Source organism: Onychomys torridus, unplaced genomic scaffold (genome assembly GCF_903995425.1).
Source record: "Onychomys torridus unplaced genomic scaffold, mOncTor1.1, whole genome shotgun sequence".
Taxonomy (NCBI): Eukaryota; Metazoa; Chordata; class Mammalia; order Rodentia; family Cricetidae; genus Onychomys; species Onychomys torridus.
This window is the reverse complement of record NW_023412756.1, coordinates 407,188-432,508: the sequence shown is the minus strand read 5'-3', so window position 1 is coordinate 432,508 and position 25,321 is coordinate 407,188. Positions and strand designations below refer to the sequence as shown.

General features: G+C 40.0%; 3 gene segments (V, D, J or C); all 3 read left to right on the top strand.

Annotated features, from left to right (window-relative positions):
• Positions 1-587: 587 nt before the first annotated feature.
• Positions 588-1,105, top strand: LOC118575836. The segment is given in 2 exon segments: positions 588-630; positions 714-1,105. Coding segments are annotated over 2 exon segments (435 nt in total).
• A 12,540-nt stretch (positions 1,106-13,645) lies between these two features.
• Positions 13,646-14,130, top strand: LOC118575855. The segment is given in 2 exon segments: positions 13,646-13,691; positions 13,796-14,130. Coding segments are annotated over 2 exon segments (381 nt in total).
• Positions 14,131-22,032: 7,902 nt separating this feature from the next.
• Positions 22,033-22,450, top strand: LOC118575852. The segment is given in 2 exon segments: positions 22,033-22,075; positions 22,158-22,450. Coding segments are annotated over 2 exon segments (336 nt in total).
• Positions 22,451-25,321: the final 2,871 nt, after the last annotated feature.

Here is a 25,321-nt window from a genome sequence, read left to right as displayed (position 1 = left end):
TATAAGCAATGAATGGGATCCCTGGGTGAGGATGATAATGTACAGATTTCCCAGGTCCTCCTCTCCGCATGTGTTTCTTCTACATTCTACTGACTGGATAGAGCAAGAAGTACGTGTGGACCCTGTGCAACAACAATATGGCAGTGTTCCAATGTTCCATCACACATGGAAATCCATCTCCTGAAAAAGAAAAAGGTGAGCTTACTAACCAGAAAGCAGGAACTCAGGAACCGAGTGTGAAAAGAAGGTTGGCACCGACCTGTGACCAAAAAAGTACAGGAGGAAAAGAATGTAGTTGGGGAAGTAGGAAGTGGAGATTGGTCATGCCAGGGTGTGTTTCCTGTGATTCCTGTATCCTCATGCTCTCTTATTCCAGACTCACACTACAGAAAGTCAGATACAGTGATGGTCACAGTGTAACAGACAAATGGAGTGTTACCTTCCCTCCCCATTTCTAAAGACAAGGTTGACTCCCCATATGCGAATGTACCTTCTCCTTCTAAGTTAAAACTCATCCTTGATTGTGGGAGCTCACATTTTTCTCACAGGAGGCTGACTTCTGAATAAAAGGAGGTGGAGCCTAGAAGATGACAGTGTTGGGAATTCTGTACCTGGTGACTGTTCTTCCTGGTGAGTGTTACCCATTTCATACATGTGTCCATGAGGGGTTTTGACAACCTGTAATTGACAGAATTGTCTCTACTTGTCTGAAGGTATCCTGTCCCAGGTACAGCTTCAGGAGTCAGGACCTAGCCTGGTGAAGCCCTCTCAATTGCAGTCCCTCACCTGCTCTGTCACTGGATACTCCATCACCAGTGGTTATGGTTGGAGCTGGATCAGACAGTCTCCTGGGAAGAAGCTGGAGTGGATGGGGTACATAAGCTATAGTGGTAGCACAGGCTATAACCCATCCCTCAAGAGCCGCATCTCCATCACCAAAGAAACATCCAAGAACCAGTTCTTCCTACAACTGAACTCTGTGACCACTAAGGACACAGCCACATATTACTGTGCAAGAGGCACAGTGTGTAGACTTCAGCATGAGCCCAGGGCACTAAACTCCCTGCAGAGGATGTCTGGACCAGCAGGGGGCGCTCAGCTCTAACCAAGTCCAGGATTTCAGAGCTGGAAAGAAAAACTCCTAGTTTTCTCTGATTTGGTTCTCATTCCCTAAGGGCAGACAGGCTTTGTGATTATTTCTCTCTCTCTGCTCATGAAAAACTGTGTTTTTCTTAAGTCACATTTGCCTGTTTCTCACTGTTACTCTCAAGAAGCTCTACATGGTAATATTTCCTCTCCATTTGGTTGTGAATCTCTCCTTCACCAGCTGAGCCATCTCTCTGGTCTCAGGAAAATTTTTTAAGTGAAAACATCATTTTGAACCTCAGCTGACCTTCACATTGCAGTAATTGTCCATTTTAGAAATAAATTCTACTTTGTATTCCCCATACCTTTCACCCTCAGATACATCTATATGTCAAAGCACTTCTAGATTATTGACACAAAGCATTTGCTATTATGCCTAAAGAGTATGTAATAGATTTAAACGGGGTCCATGCATCATTGCAGCTGTATTACCAAGCCTGTACAGAGCAGGGGATTCCTAAAGTCAACTATGCATGGCTGAGGTACAATGACTCTGTTCTAAGAGGGTTAATCACTCCTAAAGTTAGGATACATTGTAAAAAAAATACGTAAATTTTCACTGTGATTCAAAACATCTTATTAAACAAATACTTTTGTGTTTATACTGATAATTACTATTTTTAAATATTTCAGTGAAGAATCCACCTGTGATATAGAAAAGAACTATAAATTATGTGTGCAGATACACCTGGGCCTGCACCATGACTGGATGATCTGTGATTTGTGATCTCCTTCTACTGAGTTTCAAGGCCAGGGAAACTAAATCCAAGTGCAGACACTAAAAGAACGGTGCCTCATCCAAGTAAAAAAATAAAATCAGCAGAGTAAGTGGACTTAGAGCATGTGTCCCCTATTCACTTACCAAGATTGACACTCAGTTCTGTGATGTTTTTGTCTAGTTCTGAATGACCACTAGGGATATCCTATACAAACCAAAGATGAGACATAATGTGTAAAAACATCCCCGAACTCTCAGAGTCCCAAAGACGGTGGAAGAGTGTGAATAGGGATGGAGTCCACAAAATCCTGCATTGCACAGCTTCTTCCCAGTCTGCAGATCTATTTGCTCTAAGGTCGCCCATATCCCAAAGAACAGGCATACACAACCAGGGACTCAAATACAAGATTTCCAGAGATGAAGAAGTAGATGGACATCCAACCAAGTCAGCCAGGATTCAGAGACTGTCCATTGGGAAGATTCTCTAATGATGGCTATGCTTCCTACTAAACAGTGCAAAGTGATGGAGGACACAACCCAGAGGATGAAGAAAGGAGAGGAGGCCCTCTTCATGTTCATTGCTATGTCTAGATGGCAGGATCCACATCATTTCTGACTTGTATGGGAGATGGTTAGAAACGCAGGGATCAAGAAACCATCCATGAAGTCTGTACCTCTAGCTCTTCTAGGTAACACCAGGTAAATTACCCTGTCTGGGATCGACAATTGACCTGCACTCTGCAACTCCAGCAGCTCCACAGTGAATATAGCACCCAGTCTCAGACTGAAAGCTGAGCCCTGGCTGAGCTGCCCTCCTCTCCTTACACAGGAATCTCTGTCAAAGTATGTGTGTCCTGGAACTGCTTTTATGCCTGGTGACTGCTCCCTACAGTGAGTGTCACAGTGTTTAAGGACAGGAAACTGGGCATGTGGCTCATGGTTTTGTATATGATTGATGATGGTGTTCACTATTCTCAGATGCATTGTCCCAGGTGTAGCTTCAGGAATGAGGGTTTGTCCTCATAAAACCCTTGCAGACCCTTTCAGTGGTCTCTACTGTCTGTATTCTGTGTAAAAAAAAAACCATCATATTCACTGGGTCAGCATACTCACAGAATCTAACAAATTCTTAGAGCTTGCTGGCACCATACCATGGAGTACTACAGACACAGTTTGTATTTATAGCATCTGTATCAGTAGACATACATCCAATAAACTTAAGTTTCCTTAAGTCTGCACTATTAGAGGATTTATTAAGGCAACTCCACGTAGTTAAAAAGGAGGTTTATTTTGGACATAACTTACAGGTAGTAAAAGGGTTGGTCACAGGATGCAGGAGAAGTGAGGTGCAGTAAAACTAGATTCTCTGGAGAATTCTGCTGGGTCTATCATCTACCATCCAGGATCACCAGGAACCAAAAAAGCCAGCACATCTGGATCTCAGGTCTTAAGGGCTCCCTTCTCAGGCCCGCCTCAGGGACAGGTCATAGTTAGGTATGACAGGTATTGGAAGTCTCAATGGGGTAGTACTTCTAGGTCAAAGCTGGAACAGCTACCCACTACACTGAACCATCTGCCATGTGTCTTACTGTGCCAGAGGCATGGGAAGAGACTTCAGTGTGAACTCAGACACAGGTGTCCCTACAGAGGAGCTTGACATAATAGTAGGCACTAAACAAATTCTGAAGCTACTCAGAACTACTAGATGCCTCTCACATCATAGGCAGTTCTGAACTTCCACCATGGGCTTCCTCACAAACAAGTATATAGTGTGAATTCTAGTTGGTCTTAAGAATAAAAACCAAGCATCAGATATAGAGGTAAATGCTGAAAGATCAAAGACACAAAGGAGCACCCATCCAAAAACTCTTTCCTCACCAACTCCTCAGCCAAAAAGGAGTGACCTCCAGTCTCTGCCTACCTTAAATTCTTGTCTCTGCCAAGCCATATCACTATCAGATTCTCTGTTCTGTGGGCTGGAATTAAAGGTGTGTGCTACCACAGCCTGGCCTCTATGGATAACTAGTGGCTAGCTATGCCCTCTGACCTCCAGGCAAACTTCGTTAGAGCACAAAGTATCACCACAAAAAGCATATGTCTATTCACATTTTAGAATATGTGGTTTCCCCTTCCTGTTCATAAAAATCTTCTAAAGACCATTTACTATGTCATAGTCTATTGGTGAAATTATTAAGGCCACTCCACGTAGTTAAAATGGAGGTTTATTTTGTGGGGTAACTTACAAATGAAGGGGTAGGTTGCAGGGTCTGGCAAAGGTATAGGGTAGTCCGGCGGTGTTCTCTGGAGAACTCTGCTAGGTCCACCACCAGCGTCTGGCATCCCAGAACCAAGAGAGCCACCTCCTCCTGCTCCTAGGTCTTCTGCTCCCTCCTCTGCCCCGCCTTGTGGGCGTGATCATTACTGAAGCCTCAATGGAAGTTGGAACTTCCAGGCCAATGCTGGGAAGGCTATCCACTACAATAGTCTCTATGACTATTGCTATTGGCTTAATTTCTAATACACATATCATTATTTTGCCATGGTGAATCTCCATTTGCAACATAATACTGAATTTAATAAACATAAAAATTAAACTTTCCTTGTATTTCAAAAGGTCTATAATTTTAGGACTTAGTGATTATAGGTTCAGTTGGAAATGACAGGAAAATGTAAACAATTCAAAAACCTTTCAATTTATTTCCTCTCAAAGAGAATAATATACAGATCTTCCATGAATGAATGTTATTACCATAGAAAGGGAAAATATCTACTCTTACATTTTTCTAATATGCTAATGCTCTAATAGGATGGAGGTTGTAAAGATTGTAAAGATTGCTTTCTGCCCCCATGCCCCATGTAATGAGTTTATATTTTTGAAGATGGTTCTAATAGCCTCAGATTGTGGGAAAGTCTGAGTGATCACTGTGCACATGTCAGCTGATATCATCTGTGGTCTCTGTTCTAAATCTCTTCCAGTGGCAACAGAGTTCTTTCCCACAATTTGCAGCCTTTTTCTCCTGCTTTCTTGTTAACATCTTCTCCATGCTTATTGCAATGGAAAAACTCTGTGAATCTGCTGAAGGTAGGAAAGCTGGAATGTTTCACCTGAGAGTTAGAGAAGAATTCATTCGAAGAAGTGATGTTTGGTGTTGGTTCAGTTGTGCTACAGATTTTAGGTATCTGTAAAAGAAAAAGAGATTCAACCAATCTAGACCTCAGCCATCTCTGGATACTATTAGAGTGACTTCAGCTATGAGCCAAGATATATTGGGGGAACAAAAAGAATAGAGAATACAGGATTACTGACACCTAGACAAACACAACACATTGAAAATCACAGTGTGAAGGTGAAAACCAAGGGATCCACACTCAGCTAAGAAATGCCAAGGTGAAGTTCAGTTCACATGTGATGACCACAGCGAACCTGCAGGCTGGGCAAACTGTAGACACCAGGAGTCTCTGGATTAGCTTCTCAAATATCTCCCAGGTATACTGAAGAAAAGAAACAAATGTATGCTGGCAAGTGCTGGCACATGCCTTTAATCCCAGACTCAGAAGGCAGAGCCAGGCAGATCACTGTGAGTTCCAGGCCAGCATTCCTACACAAAGAGCAAAACTACACAGAGAAACCCTGTCTCAGAAACCAAAAAGAAAAAAAAAAGAAGGAAATGTATAAGCAATATTTAATGAATGAGAAAGGAGCTTTTTCTCCTAGGATTTAGTCAAAAGATTCTTCAACAATGATATGTGTCCAGTGAATACAAACGATGTAAGCACCTGCACTTGCTTTCCAAGCCAGGATTCCTGATTATGGGTAATGAGAAATGAATTTAATGAGGCCAAGGTGGAGAGGCCACAGCAAGACAGACGCTGTGACAAGTTTAATATGAACCCTGACTTTACATACTATTATTAGCATGGTAAGAGTGTAAAAGGTATAAGTAAGTTCAGTGTAAGTTATGACATACCAAGCTTCAGGGGAGCTCAGTACCAACATGGGGTACAGTGGAGCCAATAATCAACAGGGTAGAAATGAGACCAGAATGGGAGGGGACTCTGTAACCTCTGTGAACTCCCTTTCTTAATTCTGTAGGCTGAGCAAAACCTGCTGCAGTTGATATGTGAAGTCTCCAAGTTCAAACACAATAAAAATTATTTCTTAAATCTTGCACAGACTTTTTTCATTTATTTTATGAAAATTTATTTATTTATTTTTCATTTTTTAATGTATTCTGATTACATTTCCCATGCACAACTTCTCCCAGATCCTTCCCACATGCCTAACACTGAACTCCACAACCTTTCTTTCTCACTATAGAAAATAAACAAATAGACAAAAAAGAAAAGGATTTTTTAAAGATAAAAAAACACCAGGAACATATACCTGTGTTCTGCTGGAAAAGCAAATATTAATTGCTTCTACATGAAAAAAAGATTAGAAATTCTCTTAGTTTAGGTGTTTTTGAAATTTCCATTCACTATTGTCCTCATCAGTACCACCACCTGTAAAGCTTTGTCAGGAAAAAGACCTACTGTCTCAGAGTGTGATTCTATTTTTCAATTGTGTGATTAGGCCTTGATGTTAAATCCACAGGGTCTACACAGGTGTCAGAAATGGCTATGTCGTCAGACTGGATTAGGAGGATTTGTTCCTCAGCATCCTGCAGCCTGCCCTGGGTTTCCTCTCCCTCCTTCTCTAGTTGCACTGAGTCCTTATCTAAGAAGTACCCTGCCTCATGAATGTGCAAATCATGTGAGTCTATAGGTAAAACAGGGATATCAACACTGGAAAAACAGCATATAATCAATATCCTCTCCACAGTCACTGAGTACACAAGGTACTGACCAAGAAATGGAGCTGGATCATCTACTTGCTGGTGGCGGTAGCTACAGTTAAGGGGCTCCCAAGTTCCTGACTTGAGGAGGTTCCATACACTATGGTAACTATGACATCCACTCTGCATTTGTCATCACAGGTCTCCACTCCCAGATCCAGCTTCAGCAGTCCGGGACTGAGCTGGGGAGGCCAGGAATCTCTAGGAAGATGCCTGCCATGGCTTCTGGCTATACCTTCAGTAGCTACCCTGTCACCTGGGTGAAACACAGTCATGGACAGAGCCTGGAGTGGATTGGATGGATTGGTACTAGATATGCCTGTCCCAACTAGCAAGATCTTCAGCAGAGACCCTAGAAGGGGGAATGGCAAATGAAAGGGACAAGAGACACAAAGAATTGACAGCCAGACAGTATTCTGATCAAGCTGCAAAAGTTTATTTCTCTCAGGTGGGTTTTATAGTAAGCAGATCAGGAAACTTTCTTTGGGAAAAGATCAGGGGATTATTGAGTTGCCCAGCAACCCAACCAAGCAACCTAAACACAAAACATTGTTACTAATGGTCACTATAGCAGAAAGATAAGGGAATGTTATTTTCTAATAACTCAAGACTTGTTCAGGCATGTCAAAACTTTTCTGGTTAGTGGCTTAATACTGGGCAACAGAAACTTAACTCAGGCAGGCAATATGGCATGGCTCTTAAAATTGTCCTCGGCATATGCCAATACTGAGGACAATCAGATAAGTTCCAGGGCAAGGCCACACTGACTTTAGATAAACCCTGTAGCACAGATTACATTGTGCTTATCAGTATGAACTCTGAGGACTCTGTCTATTCCTGTGTAAGACACAGTGTTGCAAACAACATCCTGAGTCGGTCTGTAATCCAGGAGGAGTAGGAAGTTGTCCTGGGACAGAAATAACAGAGAAGATTAGCCTGGAGACTTACACAGAAATAATCACTCTGAGTGTCCCATTTTCAGCCTCCTCCTCACAGTCTTATACAGTGTCTGGCAACTTTTCAAAAGAAGATCTGAGAATAAAATGATGCTGGTTAATGATGCCCCCTACAGTACAACATACCTTGACTATTTCTCTATCAGGACCACCTCCATCAACATGTCTCTTCTTTAATGAAACAAAAAAGATCAAGCTGTTGCAATATATTATTGTATATCCATACCTATATCTATCTATTACTATTTCTCTCTCCATATTCATACACACACACACACACACACACACACACACACATATATGTATATATATTCACTCATATACATATATATGTATATATGTATGAGTGTGTATACATACATACATACATATGTGTGTATATATACATATATATATATATATATATATATATATATATATATACATATATATATATATATACACACACACATATATATGTGCATCCTTTAAATCCAAAAAACTAGAACTGTTGATATTGTAGATTGGAATACACTATAATATGAATTTGTTAGAAAAATACTAATCAACAATTGTAGCTTAATTTTCCCTGGTCCTGCTCAGCCCTATAGACCCCACAGCCACATATAAAATAATCACTCAGAAGCTTATGTTGACTAAAACTGTTCAGCCATTAGCTTAGGCTACTACTTACTAGCTCTTACATTTAAACTCAGCCCATTTCTGTTAATCTATATGTTCCATCATGTTCCATGATTTACCTGTGTGCCATTACAATCTGCTCCCTGGATGGCAGGATTGCATCTGATGGCTCAGCCTTCCTCCTCCCAGAATTATTTTCTGTTTCTCCCACCTATACTTCCTGCCTTGCTGCTGCCAAGCATCTTTGTATTTATCAACTAATCAGAACAACACATTCACAGCATACAGACCATCCCACAGCAAACAGTGTCAGGACACACACACACATACACACACAAAAAAAAAAAAGAAAAAAGAAAAAAAAAACCTCTTTAAAAATTTAGTTTGATGTACCTAACACCAAAACAAATACATTGTTAGAAGTTGCCCACATAGATTTGTGGAAAGTCACTTTATTTTTTTCTCATAAATCTAATTTTATGTTTTCATTTATAGGTAAATCTAATCCTGAATTGCTTTGAGTAGTAGTAATGAAATTTCTTACTGTTTTAGAAATGGAGCTAAATGTTGAGTTGTGAAGTCCTCAGAGTGTGGAGTCTGTTACTTTGACAACTACAATGTTATCCTATTCAGATATCATTGGGGCCAGGTGAGTAGGAATCTAACCGGGCAATGTAAAATGTCTGTTCATGTCATAAGGAGCCCTGGGTGCTCATTACCCTGCTTCCTGAATTTGGACTGTCTTTACAACAATTTCTGGATGGACATTGATTGATACTGACTGGACATCAGTGTATGGTGCATGATCCTCACACCAACATACACACACACTCACACATACATACACACACACACACATACTCACTTGAACACACACACACAAAAGAGACAGAGAGACAGAAACAGAGAGAAAAATTTTTGTTCTTAAAGGCAGTAAGGCCCACTTAGGACCTCTCTTGCTTTTTGATTGTCATAATTTCACATATCTTAATCTAATCATTTCTGTCTGGCATTTGTTCGTTTTTGTTTTCTTTTAATTAGGGAATACATTCATCTGGGTTCTACAATAGGTGAATGTCAGGGATAAAATAATTCTGCCATTGATAACAATGTGCAATCTGACTGTTCTTATTACAATCCTAACAAGACAAAATAAAACAAAACAAAAAAAACAGCACAGTGAGATTCTCTGCTGTATACATTGTTTTTGTTTTTTACTCAGATCAAAGCCAACAAGTTGTGGAAACAAGACCCAGTGACTAGAAAAACCAATTTGTTTCCCATATGACCTGGCCATTCTCACATACATTAGCACCCTCAGTTTGAGAGCTGATTGGGATCTTTGTTTGATCGCTAGTACATTTATTTTCATTTGAGAATTTATTGTCAGAGTTCATCAATATCCTTCTGTACACCCTGGGCTTTTTCCAAAGAATGAAAAAATAATCAGGATATGTCTCTTGTACCAGTTAAAGATGGGCAGAAATGTTTTGTACCCAAGGCCTAATGTCCTCCCACTATCCTCTGTGAAACATAAAGTATCAACACCATCATGAGTTCTCTTCTTCAAATACAAACTATAGAGTCAGGATAGAAGGAAAGACAGGTTCCCTTTTCTGTGAATTTAGGAGAACCATGAACAGAAAGACTAAGAGTTCTCTGAATGTTGGGTTACTGTTAGATAAGAACTGACTGGACCCATGCAAGGTTCATAGTGCTGACATCATTTGGGTCAGGCTGCATTTTGAAAGGAGAGTCAAAGCTCCCATCCTCCACAGAATTCCATCTTATGGCTTTCCTGATGCACCACAGTAACACAAGATGCCCAGGACAGCCTTCCTAACCTGTACAGGATGGCTGAGAGAGTATAAAACAGTCTACAAACATTTCAGAGCAATTCCTACATTGATTAATCAATTGCAAAGCATATTCTGTCAAAGTATACAAAGGGAGAAACAGTCTTATATTGTATTTTATGATTTTCAAATGACATCAAGGACATATGATCCATAACATTGCTAAATACTTTTGCCTTTAGAAAACAAATAGAAAACCAACATAAACTGATTATGCAGAGCCTTACATGCAGGTGGAGAGAGGCCTACAAAAGTGTTTCTTGACTCTAGTCAGAATTTTTTACTCTCATTTAACCATATCCAAGGCCCAGGGGACCATCACATAAAGATACAAGATCTGTCATGGAAATGTTGAGTTAGTTCCTAGACTATTTATCACTCTATTGGGAATGCAACAATAGCAGATATGACCCAGTTCAAAGTCCTTCCAATCACCCTGAAGACAATTCATCTCATAGTTAGAATGAATTCCTCCACAGGAAAACAAGGACCTGTCAATCTTGTCTCATGGAGAGGAAATTTCACGGCTCTTCATGTTGAATCTTACACCCAATCAGTATAGAGTGTCATGTCCTGAGGAGGAGACAAGACTGGAGAGATGGAAGATCATTTAGGCAGGCACCCAGAGTGGAGGCTCTAGATCACTCTAAACCTTTTGTTACTCACAAACTTGATTCCGTTATTACTTTAAATATGTTTAAATGAGTGACCTGAGGTACAGGACTGCCTCATGAAACACAGACCTCATCATTATAATAAGTAATACTTAATAATGAATAAAAAACAGAAAGGTTCAAGTTTGTTAAAGTTGTTCACAGAAAAGTAAAATGACTAGAATTTACATATTATTGTTCTTCAATACTTGGTATCACATACCAGTAGTTTAGCATGAATCAACACTAAACTACATCCTTGAAAATTATTTCTTCAACTTAATATCTAGATTCAACATTCATAAAACTTTGCTAATCCTTCGGAAATTTATTAAAATTGTATAAAATTGGCATCTGTGGCAAAGAAAACAAAATAAGTCTGGATATATATCAGTAATACCTAATGAATGATATGTTGTTCTTCAATTCTCCACTTATTATTCAGTTTTGTCTCTTTCATTTGCTATAGTCACTCATATATCTAATACTTTCACCACAAAACTCCTTATATAGCAGCAGAAAATGCAAACAAGACCTCCCTATGCTCATGAAAACCAGCCCATCTCTAAACCTTCAGCTCTTGTAAGGAGACCAGCTGAAAATTCCAAGATCGTTCTATTCAGTAAGAGCACTGAACTAAAGTCACTCACCAAGGAGTTGCATGTGAGAAGAGATTTCCTTTATCTTTAAAATTTCTGGAGGGGAATATATAAGACAATTTATTAATATATAATTAAATACAATAAATAAAAAATAAATTGAAAATGAAGTACAAACAGAAACAGTATGTACTCACTCATAAGTGGATACTTGATGTAAAGCATAGAATAATCAGAATATATCCCATAGCTCCAGAGAAGCTAGGAAACATGGAGGAACCAAAGAGGGATGTATGTATTGCCCTGGGAATTGGAAATAGATGAGCTCTCCTTAGTAAACTGGGAGTGAGGGACAAAATATCTTAGGAGATTGGGGATGAGATCATGAGGGAAGAGGATGGTCTAGCTGGGGTGGATGGAGTGGGAGAGCAATGAAAGAGATATCTTGATAGATGGAGACATTATTGGAGAAACCAGGTGCTGGGTAAAAATTCCCAAAAATCCACAAGGCTGATAAGAGATTAGACTACTGTGGAGAGGGTGCCTACACTGGCCTACTCCAGTAATCAGATTGGTAAATACCCTAATTGTCATCATAGAGCCCTCATCTAGTAACTGATGGAAGCAGATGCAGAGATCCACAGCCAAGCACTAGACTGTGACCTTGGAATCCAGATGAAGAGAGGGATCAGGGATTATTCCAGCAAAGGAGGTCAAGATCCTTATGGGGAAAATCTACAGAGACAATTTAACCAAATACTGGAAACTTATGAACTTTAGCCTGATAGTTGTGGAGCCTGCATGAGACCAGACTAATCCTCTACATATGGGAGACAGTTGTGTAGCTTGGTCTGTCTGAGGGTCCCCTGGCAGTGGGATAAAGATCTATTCCTGGTGTAAGAGCTGGCTTTTTGGAGCCCATTCCCCATGGTGGCATGCCTTGCACAGCCTTGATGCAGTGTTTGGGGCTTGTTCCTGCCTCACCTGAATGGACCAGGCTTTGCTTTTAGATTTCTTTAATTAAATGTTTTTGAGAATTTCTTTTCCTGACTATTTTACCCATCATATCCCTACTCAAATTCTTCCCATATCCAACTCTCACTTGCTCTCAAATTCTGACGTGTTCAACTTTATTATTACTTTTCCAGTCATTCTATCTCTCCATTTCTCCCTCTCTTTCCCCATGTGTGAGTTTGTAAGTGTGTGTGTGTGTGTGTGTGTGTGTGTGTGTGTGTGTGTGTGTGTGTGTGTGTGTGTGTGTGTGTGTGTGTGTGTGTGTGTAACATTGAGCTCAGTTGGTAGTGAAAGAAAGGCATGTCCTTGAGGATCCAGAGAGCAGAAGGTTATGGTGTGGTAGTAAATAGACCTACTGGTTGTTTTAGGGAGGTCACAGATGTGCTGGGAGTACCTTTGTGATGGGGAAGGGTAGGTCTCTATGGTAGGTGCGGTAAATCAGCTCTGGAAGAGCTAAATGGTAAATAAAGGACTTCAAAATGTGATTTTATCATTGTCCAAAGAATAATATCAGGTAGTACAGTAGTTCTTTTATTTTGGGGACATCTATCAGAGACCTTTATGTCTGATATACTGTTCTACTGACCTACAGTCTTGCCCACATTTTGTTAATGCAACTTAATGCATGTGTTCGTTATTCACTGAACCTAATAGCATGCCTTGACTAGTTATATTTCAGTTTTCCTTATCTAAATTCCCTATAAAATAGGTAATAGTTTAAGCAAAGACAGGAAAACCATTTACAAATACAGCATAATACAATAAGACTGAAAACATGTATTTCTATGTATTTCTATGTTTAAACATAAATTCATACTAAGTAAATTTTGTGATTCCTTTTTTCTTCTCTACTCTTTTGACAAACTGTTTCATAAACACCAAGCAGCACTCATACCTTTGATTCTCCTGCCCTATCTTCTTGCCTATCATAAAATGGTGGGGATTAGCACAGGGCTTCAGAAGTACAAAGAATACTCTATCAAAGAAGCTATGCCCCAGGACAATACATTATACTTCAGTGCTTTCAATGCAGTGTTGGTCTTCATTTCATCTCAGACATCCATATCATGATTTGTCTTCACTAAATCTCTTGCTCCTGAGCTCATGATATGCAGGAAGATATGCAAATTATGTTCCCCTGTGCTCATGAAAATCAGCCCTGAACCTACAGCTCTGACAGAGGCACCCAGATCTGTACTCACAGGTCTTCCCTTTCATTGATCATCATTGTACCCAGAACATCTAGCATGGAGTTGAGACTGAGCTGGGTTTTCCTTGTTGCTCTTTTAAAAGGTAATTTATAGATAAGGAAAGATACTCAGTGCTTGAGTGGACATGTGTGAGAGGGACCATAGACATTTGTGAGAGTTTACTGACAGTATTCTCTGTTCATGCAGGTGTCCAGTGTGAGGTGCAGCTGGTGGAGTCTGGGGGAGGCATGGTGAAGCCTGGAAGTTCCCTGAAACTCTCCTGTGCAGCCTCTGGATTCACTTTTAGTGACTACTGGATGCATTGGGTCCGCCAGTCTCCAGAGAAGGGCTTTGAGTGGGTTAGTAGAATTAAACACAAACCAGATAACTATGCAACATCCTATGCGGAGTCTGTGAAAGGCAGATTCACCATCTCAAGAGATGATTCCAAAAGCAGCCTTTACCTGCAAATGAATAGCTTAAAAGTTGAAGACACCGCCATTTATTACTGTACTACAGACACAGTGAGGGACCTTCAGTAAGAACCCTGACACAAACCTCCCTGCAGCGGTGCTCAGGACCAGCAGGGGGCGCAGAGCGCACATGAAGGAAAGGGACAGTGCAGGTTCAGGTTAAGACATAACTGAATTGTGGTTTATGGGGTCACAGCTGTCACCTCATATACCGATTTCTCAGAATGTTGTCCAATTTTATGCTCTGTGAAGTCAGTGGTAATAGAATTCTCTTTTATCACAATTTCAGGTATATATACCATACAGTCTAACATAAATTAGATGTAAAAAATCATCTCTGATAGCAGAAATGATTCTGGTGAGGTCAAAGAACCATATACTAAGATAGGTCTCCAGCATCCCGATGATTTTCCCTAATGAGTTTCAAAGCAAAGCTTTATCAGTATTCTGATTAGGACCGTGTTTGGGATTAGGTGAATCATGATGGATATGAGGTCATGCTCAGTAAACCACATCCCTAATAGGTCTCAAGTCTTTCTGCTTTACATAAAAACTATGCATAGATATATCAAATACCTCTTTGTTTGTCTATCTGACTCAATTACTTAATCTATAATTTTCATCATCGTACCTCTCACTACTTTTTGTTCACCTAACTTATAGTTTGTGTACTTTAACAGACATGATCCACTTACTTTAAGCTCTGCTGAGACCTAGGCTATGCTCTGTGGGGACTTGGGGAATGTTGTTATTGAATAAAAAATAAAATATTAAAAGAACATGACTGGTCCCAGGTATGGTGAAGAAGAAAGTTTATTAAGGATATGTGGGATTGCATAGCCAGAGGCTGGAGCATATGGGAGAGTCCACAATGGACTTATATGAGGAGTGGGGAGGGGGAAGAGTGGAACAAGGATGAAGCATCCAAGAGGCCCAAAAGAGAGATGAAAAGGAATAGGTAACTCAAAGAATTGGATTCCATATGGAACAGCTTCTGTGGTAGGGATGCCAGGAGAGCCTTTTAACAGGTATGAACTGAGGGATGCAGGGAGAATCTGGCAACTAATTTCTGCTTTAATATTTTAAATAAGTACCTCAGCCATTGTTCCAAGTTTGAGACTTAACATCCCAGCCTTTTCATTCAATGCCCATCATCTTCACTGTCATAGATTGGTGCTGCCAGGAGCAGACATATCTCATAGTCATAAAAATGAGTCTATGGTATTAAAATGTAATAAATGCCATATTCTGTACATCTCTGAAGTGTTTGAAGACAGCCTGTCTGTTTTAAAATATATCTGTTTAATCTTGAAAGCATACCTAATATGATTACAAGTTCAAATGTAATAACTCTCTACTAACTTTCATTTATTTATATCCTAATTAGCTGGTAATGAACTTTCAAGGAATAGCAATCTGCACTACATTTTAAAATAAACTGTGTAGGTGCAATACCTTGAACAAGATTAGAAGTGTATGAATAGTATTTTCTAACAAAATTAATCTCAACTTTATATCAGTATACAAAATTTATATACAAGACACAAAAAAAACCAAACCGATGTAAACATTTAAAACTAGTAGTTGCTTTTTAATAGTAGATTCAATAATCTTCCTTTTTATCTTATATCTATATTTCTGATTTTTTCTTTTCAGACTAGATTCAATAATCTACCCTTCTAACATATCATATCTGTATCTTCCTTTCAGATAAACTCAATTACCTACATGTATATATTACAATTACCTATATCTGTATCTATCTATCTATCTATCTATCTATCTATCTATCTATCTATTCTTTTTTTCTTTTCAGATTAGATTCAATAATCTGTTCTTTTTTCCTATCATTTTTTAGAGTAGATTCAATAATCTCCCCTTTATCCTATCATTTTTATATAATATAGTTCTATATCATATCACCCTTTCTTCTTCTAGAAAGGGATTGACTATGACCAATAACAATTTTTAACCAATCTTTGAACAAAGTCAAACATCCATAGTCCATTGTTTGGGAATGTGGGCATAGTTTTCTAGGCTATGTCTTGCTGACTGGGGACACTGGTAGTTTTATGGAGAAACAAAGAAAAGTTAGGACTATGGTCAAGTCCTCATTGGAGTAGTCAATGAGGCTGTATTATCTCCACTAAGGAACCTAATAATGCCCTTATCAGTTTTTAGTCCAAAGTAGATTTTGGTGTGATGTTTGTCAGCTTGGCATTATTTTTGTCCTGGTGGAATTGTCATTGTGTGGTCCCATCATCTTTTTGGAGACCTCAAAGATCACGTTTAGATGTGGTCATGGATCACTGAAGAAAATCTATTTTGTGGGACATTTTTTTTTCTAGATGATTTGTCCTTTTTCTTTAGATGTCTCATTTGTCCAGTGTTCATCGGATTTCTTAGCCTTCATTCTCCTGAAAGACAGAAACAAAACCCTTCACCAACTCTGACTTTGGGGAGGTTCCATTCTTAATCTTTATCAATTTGGATTTATGGTATCTCCTCAATATTTTGTTTTATTTTCTGAAGCTGTTCATCTAGAGCAGTGTGGATTCTTACAATAGGCATGTGGTTCTTCAGTTGCTCTGGGAAGGGGTTTCTTCTACAATAACAGGAAAGGACTGGATAGAATTTTTTTTCGAAAAAGGGTTAGTCTGTGTAGCTTTGTGCCATTCCTGGAACTCACTTTGGAGACCAGGCTGGCCTCAAACTCACAGAGATCTGCCTGCCTCTGACTCCCAAGTGCTGGGATTACAGGCATGCATCACCACCACTCAGCTGAATAGAATTTGAAGTGACGGCTTACAAGAGGTACCTCAGGGAGTGTCACAGCAGCAAAGGATGAAAATATTCTTATTTGGCCCTTGTTGATGTATATTCATATGTCTAATATCTGTTTTTGCCATACCATCAGCATAATCCAGAAGCGAGGGTCATTATGTTGGGATTATTACTTGATAAACATTAGTTCAAGGAACTCTGTACTTTCCAGTCTATTTTTAGATGACCTTGTTTACTGCAATTAAAACACTTGGCATTACTATTTTTCTTTAAACCTCTGGGAATCACCTCTCCTATCCAAGCATCACCATGATCATGAGAGTCAACATTAATTATACCTTAGATCCATTTCTCCAAGCATGCTGATCTTCCTTTAAAGACCTGGTTATCTTTTTCATTGTGCATTAGCACTTTCAAAGGCCAGAGATTCATTACTATCTGTCGAGCTTCTGAATTTGGTATCATTCTATTTACTGCGAAAGTCAGGCTTTGTAATAAATCAGTGAATGTTTTTTTGGGGCCCTGTAAAACTTACATAAATGACTCAATTTTCTTCCCTACTCATTCAGTTCTGTGTCAAGCATTCAAGGCTGCCATGTGGCATAAACCCAGCATGTGGTCATCATATAGAGATTGCTGTCCATATTAGCATAATCTCCCTCCCTGGGAGATTTCAAGACCTTTTAGTTCTACTTCATTGTTCAATGTTCTTAGCCTCTTCATAACATCAGGACTCCATTGTAACTGGGCACCAGCCTCTGAGACAGCTGTAACCAAATGTCTCTGATCATGTGGGACAATTCTATTACAAGTTGACTATGAGTTTAACATTTTCTTCAGGAAAGATGAGTAGATGCCATCTGAGACTAATGCTTCTTTCAATTTTCTCAAATCTAACATTGGCATAGAAATCCAATCAGCTCATACACAGCCTTAGGCATTTGGCAGTACCTGTATGGTTACCAGATAGATTAAGATTGTCTGTTTGAATGCCTTAGGCTGTTTCTCTGTAATGATATAAAGCAATGCTGAGATTGGTTCACCTTTAAATTCTTCTATCTGTGTATTAATATCTTTATGATCTGTTTTAACAAGTTTTTCTAAAACTTTTATCTTGGCACTCATAGTGACCAACTTCTTAAATGATAAAACAAAAATGATCAAAAAATAATATTTATGATTGACATTACATTTATCTCATCAACATAAATTATCCTCTCATTTAAATGTTTCATTTTAGACTTTTTAATGTATTTTTAAACTGAGATCAAACCCCCTCCTTGGTAAAAATGGTTCCAATATTTTAATATTGGAAAAAGCTTTCCCTTAACTAATTCCTCCCTTTAAGAAATCATAATTGACTCACCACATCTGCTGAGAGTGATGATTCAGATGATGTTGTTGCAGCAGCCCTAAAGCGGTCCCTAGAGAAAGCCAAAACCCACTAGGAAAAGGAGAAAGCCAAAGATCCAGGCATCTCACAGAGCAAATGTGTGCAAAATGGCTAACTCCTGTGATTTGGGCCCCCCCGAAAAAAGCTAAGAAAGTGGCTGCAATGAGACTTCAACAAAAACTTAGCCAGCATGTTAGGGAGTCTGGCCAACATGGGATGGAGGCTCTGGTCACGTGCAGCTGGGGCTTGAGAGAGGCACTGCAAGGCCACAGTCAAGTGGCTTTTTCATGAATTTGTGACACATAAGTTGGATGCCAGATATAACAGACATTTTAAATGGTCTTCTTAAAAACCATGAGCCAGATACCAAGGTGAAAGCTGAAATATCAGTGAAGCAGAGAAAGCCACAACCAATTCCTCTGCCAATCCTGAAAGCCTCTGAGTCCTCACTTGAAATAACTCAATCAAAAAGATCTTTTTGTTCCTGTCTCCTCATTCCTTATACACTGTTTTCCATGTTGCCATATTACTTCCTGCCTCCATTTTCTCTCCTAGGGTGAGTCAATCCCATGTAGCTAAGATGGGAGAGCATGATAATATTAATCTCAGGGTCATGGGTTTGAGTCCAATGCTGGGCAGCAGATGTTGTTCAGAACTACAGTAGTCTTATTAATATAAAACCCTGAGGCAGATATTAGGGTAAAAGCTAAAAGATCAGAGAAGCAGAGCAAGGCAAAGCCAACCTCCCCTGACCAACTACTCAGCCATCCCGAAAGCCACTGAGTCCTCATACAAAATGCCTCAGCCTAAAAGAGCTTTCATTTCCAGTCTCGTCACAACTTATAAACCTTTCCTTACCTAGCCATATTACTTCCTGGGTTGAAAGACATGTGTGCTTCCCAAGCAAAGGTGTGAGATCTCAATTGCTGGAATTAATGGTGTGTACTACCACTGCCTGGGTCAGTTTCTTTCCTAGACTGAGTCTTATCTCATGTATTTCAGGGTGTCTTTGAACTCACAGAGATCCAGAAATATCTCTTCCTCTCAAGCACTAGGATTAAATGTGTATACTACCACTACTTTGCATCTCTGTTTAATCTAGTTGCTTGTGCTGTGGGATGTCTCTCTGGTTGCTGTGAATATATGTTGTTTCCATTGGTTAATAAATAAACTTCTTTGGCCTATGGCAACACAGCTTAGAGGCAGGCAGGAAATCCAAGGAGAGGGAGAGGAAAGAGAAATTTGATGTGGGTGAGATGTGACACTGCCATCCTAGAAGCAAGATGGAATGGGATGCACGTAAAGCCAATGGAACACATGGCCATACATAGAGTAATAGTTATGGGTTGAGTTAAACTATAAGAGATACCTAGCAAGAGGCCTGACATAACATAGAGTTGATTATTTATATTAAGCCTCTGAATGATTATTTTATATGTGTATGCAGGTCTGTGTGGCCAGTGGGACTAGAGAAACTTTCCAGCTACATTTGCCTGACCAACTTGTTGGCTCTGGTTTCCACCTAAAACCTGAGTGAACTTAGAAAGAGATTCTAAATTGGAGCCAAAAGTAGGTTCCTGTTTCATGTCTCATGCAGGCCACCAGATTCTGCGTCATTCAGTCTTTAGTGCAGCATGGCAGATTCCAGCCTCAGTACCCAGAGCTGTCACCAAGCTTTGTAGCATACTGCATGGTAGATTGAGCCTTTACTCATACAAACAAAAAGCATTTATGGCCGAGCTGCTGGCTACCTTCTGGCAGCATGGAACCCAGGGTTGGCTGAGTAAGCATGACTCTCCTGGGTACCTCTACCATGATGAAAGCTGAAGTGGGCAGAGTCAGCACCTGGGGCTGCCACTTCAATCATAACCATGCTGCAGTTTGCAATGGTCCAAAAAGGATTATAGATATGCAAGAAAACAGATTAAAATAGAATATTCCTCTAAATGGTTTATATTACATGTAAAAATGTACATAGGCTTGGAAGAGAAGAAAAGGAGGGTAGAGAGTTATATAAAGAAATAGGTGAGGAGTTAAGTTACTAGTGTGATATTTCTCCAACTTCTTAAGTAGGTTTTGAGTGCTATGAATTTTCCTCTTAGCACTGCTTTCCATAGGTTTGGGTATGTAGTACATTCATTTTCATTGAATTCCTGGAAATCTTTAATTTCTCTCTTTACTTCTTCCGTGACCCATTGGTGATTCAGTTGATCATTATTTAGTTTCCATTTACCTGGTTTTCCCCAGTGACCATGTCAGTGAATACCCTAATTGTCACAACAGAGCTTTTCTCTGGTGACTGATGGAAACACATGCAGAGATCAAGAACCAAACACCAGACAGATATCCAAAAGTCCAGTCAAAGAAAGAAAAGAGGGATTCCATGAACAAGGGTATCAATATCATGATGGTGATACCCACAGAGAGGACAAGAGCAAACTAGTGGGAACTCATGAAAATTGGGTCAACAGCTGTGGAGACTGAATGGGACTGGGTAGGCCCACTGCATGGTGAGCAAGTTGTATACCCTGATGTGCTTGGGAAGCCCCCTGGCAGTAGGATCAGAATCCATCCCTAGTTCATGAGCAGGCTTTTTGGAGCCTACTTCCAATGATGGAACTGCTCAAGCAGACTTGAGGGAGGGAGAGGACCTTGGATGTGCCTCTTCAGGATATGCATCCCCATGCGAGGCCTTGCCTGCTTGTGGAGAGAAGTGGAGGACTGGTTGGGAGGAGGAGTGCTGAGGAGCAGGTTGAGGGAAATGGGGAATATTTGACTGGTGTGTAAAATGAATGGAAATTTTTTCTTAATAAAACAAATATATAATTTTATATAATAAAGTCTTTAAAGAAACACTAAAAGTAATACAAAATAAAATTCCATATAAAAATGGAAATCACACAGAGAGTCTGGTTTATATTGTCTTAGGGATTTTTAACTGCAGAAAGAAAGTTGATTATAAAAGATTTGATTTTATGTAAAAACTCATAGGAGAATGAGGAAAGAGGGAAGGACTCATACTGTGTTCAAACACTGACACATGTTGCAAACTCCAAGAGGAGCCTCAGTCTGTACAGAGACCTGAGGCAGAAGAAAGTCTCATCTTTTTAATCTTTAGTCTCTGTGATGGGCTATAACACATGTGCTCCCATGATTCTGTCACATGTCTAACCTGGTGAGCTGTGAGCCGGGAAAGGATAAAAGATGAATGGGATCCCTAAGAAAGAGTCATGGTGTGCAGAGTTCTCAGTTGCTTCTCTCAGCGTGTGTTTCTCTACATCCAAAGACTGGATGGTTTAAGAAGTAGGTGTGAACCCTGTGAAACTGTGACATGACTATGTGCCAATTTCCAGGAAATGGGTGGTAAATGGAAATAAAGCAGGAGCATGTGGCCTTACTAATCAGAAAGCAGGAGTTCTCGAATCAAGTGTGAAAAGGAGGTTGGTACTGACCTGAGACTGCAAAACTACAGGAGGAAAGGAATGTAGATGGGGAAGATGGACGGACAAGGAAGTGGAGGTTGTTCATGCCAAGGTGTGTTTCCTTGAACCATGCCTGTAGTCCTCACTCTCTCTTATACCAGACTCACATTACAGGAAGTCAGATACAGTGATGGCCACAGTGTAACAGACAAATGGAGCAATATCTGCCTTTCCCATTTATAAAGACCAGGTTGTATTCCAACATGCAATTATACCTTCTAGCTCTAAGTTAAATCTGCTCCTTGACTGTGGGAGTTCACATCTCTCTCCTGGAAGGCTGACCTCTGAGGAAAAGGAGGTGGAGCCTAGAAGATGACACTGTTGGGTGTTCTGTACTTGGTGACTGTTCTTCCTGGTGAGTGTTAACATTTCATGCATATGTCCATGAGGGGTTGTGACATCCTGTGATTGACAGAACTGTGTGTTCTTGTCTGAAGGTATCCTGTCCCATAATCAGCTTCAGGAGTCAGGACCTGGCCTGGTGAAGCCCTCTCAATTGTTGTTCCTCACCTGCTCTGACACTGTTTACTCCATTATCAGTGGTTACTGGAACTGGATCAGGAAATTCCTGGGGAACAAGCTGGAATGGATGGGGTACATAAATTATACTGGTAGCACCTACTACAACCCATCCCTCAAGAGCCGCATCTCCATCACCAGAGAAACATCCAAGAAACAGTTCTTCTTGCAGCTGAACTCCGTGACCACTGAGGACACAGCCACATATTAATTACTGTGCAAGAGACACAGTGAGGAGACTTCACCATGAGCCCAGACACAAACCTCCCTGCAGAGGAGCTCTGGACCAGCAGGGGGCGCTCAAATCTAAAGAAGCCCAGGAACTCTATGACCAGAACTAAAAGGAAAAACTCCTGGTTTTTTCTAAACCTTGTTTCTTACTTCCTAAATGCAGGGAGGCTTTGGGGTCACTTCTCTCTCTGATCATTAAAACTGTGTTTTTGCAAAGTCACGTTTGCTTATTTCTCCCTGGGACTCTGAAGATGGTGTTTGTGTTAATATTTCTTTTCTTTTTGGTTGTGAATCTTACCTTTACCAGCTGTGGCAACTCTAGTATTAGGAATATTATTTTAATGAAAACAGATGTTGAAACTCAACTGACTTTGACATTATAGTTGTTGTCACCTTAAGAAATGAATTTCCTTTCTATCCTCTATTCCCTCCACCCTCAGATACATGTGTATATCAGAGCATTTCCTAGAGCATTGACACAAAGCACTTGCTGTTATGCCTAAGGAATGTGTCATAGACTGAATGGAGTTGACACATCACTGCAGCTCTATTACCCACACTGTAATGCAGCACGGGGATTTTATGAGGTCAACAGTGTATGGTTCAGCTCTAAGGACTTTGGTCTAAGGGTATATTTCATTCCCAAAGTTGGTATATTTTGTACAAATAGTATATAGTTTTGCATTGTGATTAAAAATGTAATATTACACAAATACTCATGTGTTCACACTGATAATTTTTAAATCATATTAAAGACTCATGTGTTTACACGGATAATTATTGTTTTTTAAAATTGTCAGTGAAGAAATTACTTGTAATATGGCAAAGAATTATGAGTTATGTGTGCAGATACCCCTGGGTCTGCACCATTCGTGTTTGAGCTGTGATTGGTGATCTTCTCTGAGAGAATATCATGGGAATGGAAACCTAACCCAAGTGCAGACCCTCAAACACAGTGTCTCATCCAAGGGATAAAATAAAATCAGGACAAATGTGGCCTTATACCATGTGCCCACTACTCAGTTAATAAGATTGACATTCAGTTCTGTGATGTTTTCTTTCAAATGATGGATAACCACTAGGGAAATTCTAGACAAACCCAAGATGAGACCTAATGTGTGAAAACATCCCTGTAACTCTCATAGAATCACAAAGCTGGTGGCAGACTGTGCATAGAGGCAGGACTCCCTAAAATCATGCTCTGCACAGCTGTCTCCCCAGTATGCAGATCTGTTTTCCCTAAGGCCACCCACAGCCCAAAGATCAGGCATAAAGAAAAAGGGACTCAAAGATGACATTCCCTGACAGGAAGAAGAAGATGGACACCCAACCAGGTCAGCCAGGACTCACAAACTGTCCTCAGTTGTGCGGATTCTCTAATGATGGCCATGTCTCCAAGTAAGCAGTGCAAAGTGGTCATGGGAGTAAGTCACTGCCTGGAGAATGAAAAAGGAGAGGAAAGATAACAAGGTAGGGAACAAGATAATGTCCCTGAGGTCTGTGCCTCTAGGTCTTCTAGCTAACACATAGTAAATCACCCTGTCTGGAAGGGACAATTGACCTACACTCTCTGCTCACCTTTTATATACTCTAGGGACCTTACCTTGAAGGAAACCACCTAGTCCTAGACTGAAAGCTGAGCCCTGGCTGAGCTGCCCTCCTCTCCTTACACAGGAGTCTCCATCAAAGTATGAGTGTCCTGGAACTGCTTTTCTGCCTGGTGACTGTTCTCTACAGTGAGTCTCACAACATTTAAAGAAAGGAATGTGGCCAGTAGTTTGTAATTATGGATGATAGTGATGTTAACAACTGTTAGGTGTACTGTCCCAAGTTTAGCCAGAGAAATCAGGTCTGTCCTCATAAAAGTTTTGCAGACACTGTCAATCACCTGCACAATCTGGATTCTATGTAATCAACCACCATATTCATTGGTTCTAACAGCATACTAGAAATTGATAGAATATGTTGGTAAGATACTGTGGACAAAGAGACACAGGTTGTAATTGGGATCTCCACTTCAGCATCAGTATTAGTAGGCATACCTCAAATAACCAACTTTTCTATATCTGCAACATCTGCCATGTCCTACATTGCCAGAAACACAGGAGTAGACTTCACTGTGGACTCATAAACAAATCTCCCTACAGAGGAGCTTGGGGGCAACAGTGGCACCTAAGAACTGCTGAAGCTACTCAGAACTACTACATGCTCCCCTCATCATAGACAGTTCTGAACTGCCACCATGGGCTTCTGCATGGACAAACATGTAGCATGAATTCTAGTTGGTCTTAATAATAAAAACCCAGAGTCGGACATAGAGGTAAATGCTGAAAGATCAGAGACACAATGGAGCAACCAGCCATAGTCAACTCTTACATCACCAACTACTCTGCCAAAAAGGGGGTGAGCTCATCTCTCCACCAACCTTATATTCCTCTCTCTGCCCAGCTATATCACTATCTCTCTTCTCCTTCCATGCACTAGGATCAAAGCTGTGTGCCACCACTGCCTGGCCTCTATGGTTAACTATTGGCTAGCTATCTATGCCTTTTGATGACCAGGCAAGCTTTACTTGTTAGAGCACAAACAAAATATCACCACACTTGAATATGTCTGTTTACATTTTAGAACATGTGGTTTTCCCTTGAAGTTCAAAAAAATTTTCCAGAAACTCTTTGCTATATCATAGTCTATGACTATTGCTGTTTGCTTAAATTCTAATAAACATATCATTATTATCATACCATGGTACATCTAAGATATGCATTTGCAACATTCTGTCAGGTTTAATAAACACAAAAATAAAACTTTCCATGTTTTCCACAAAGATGTGTAATTTTAAGACTTGGTA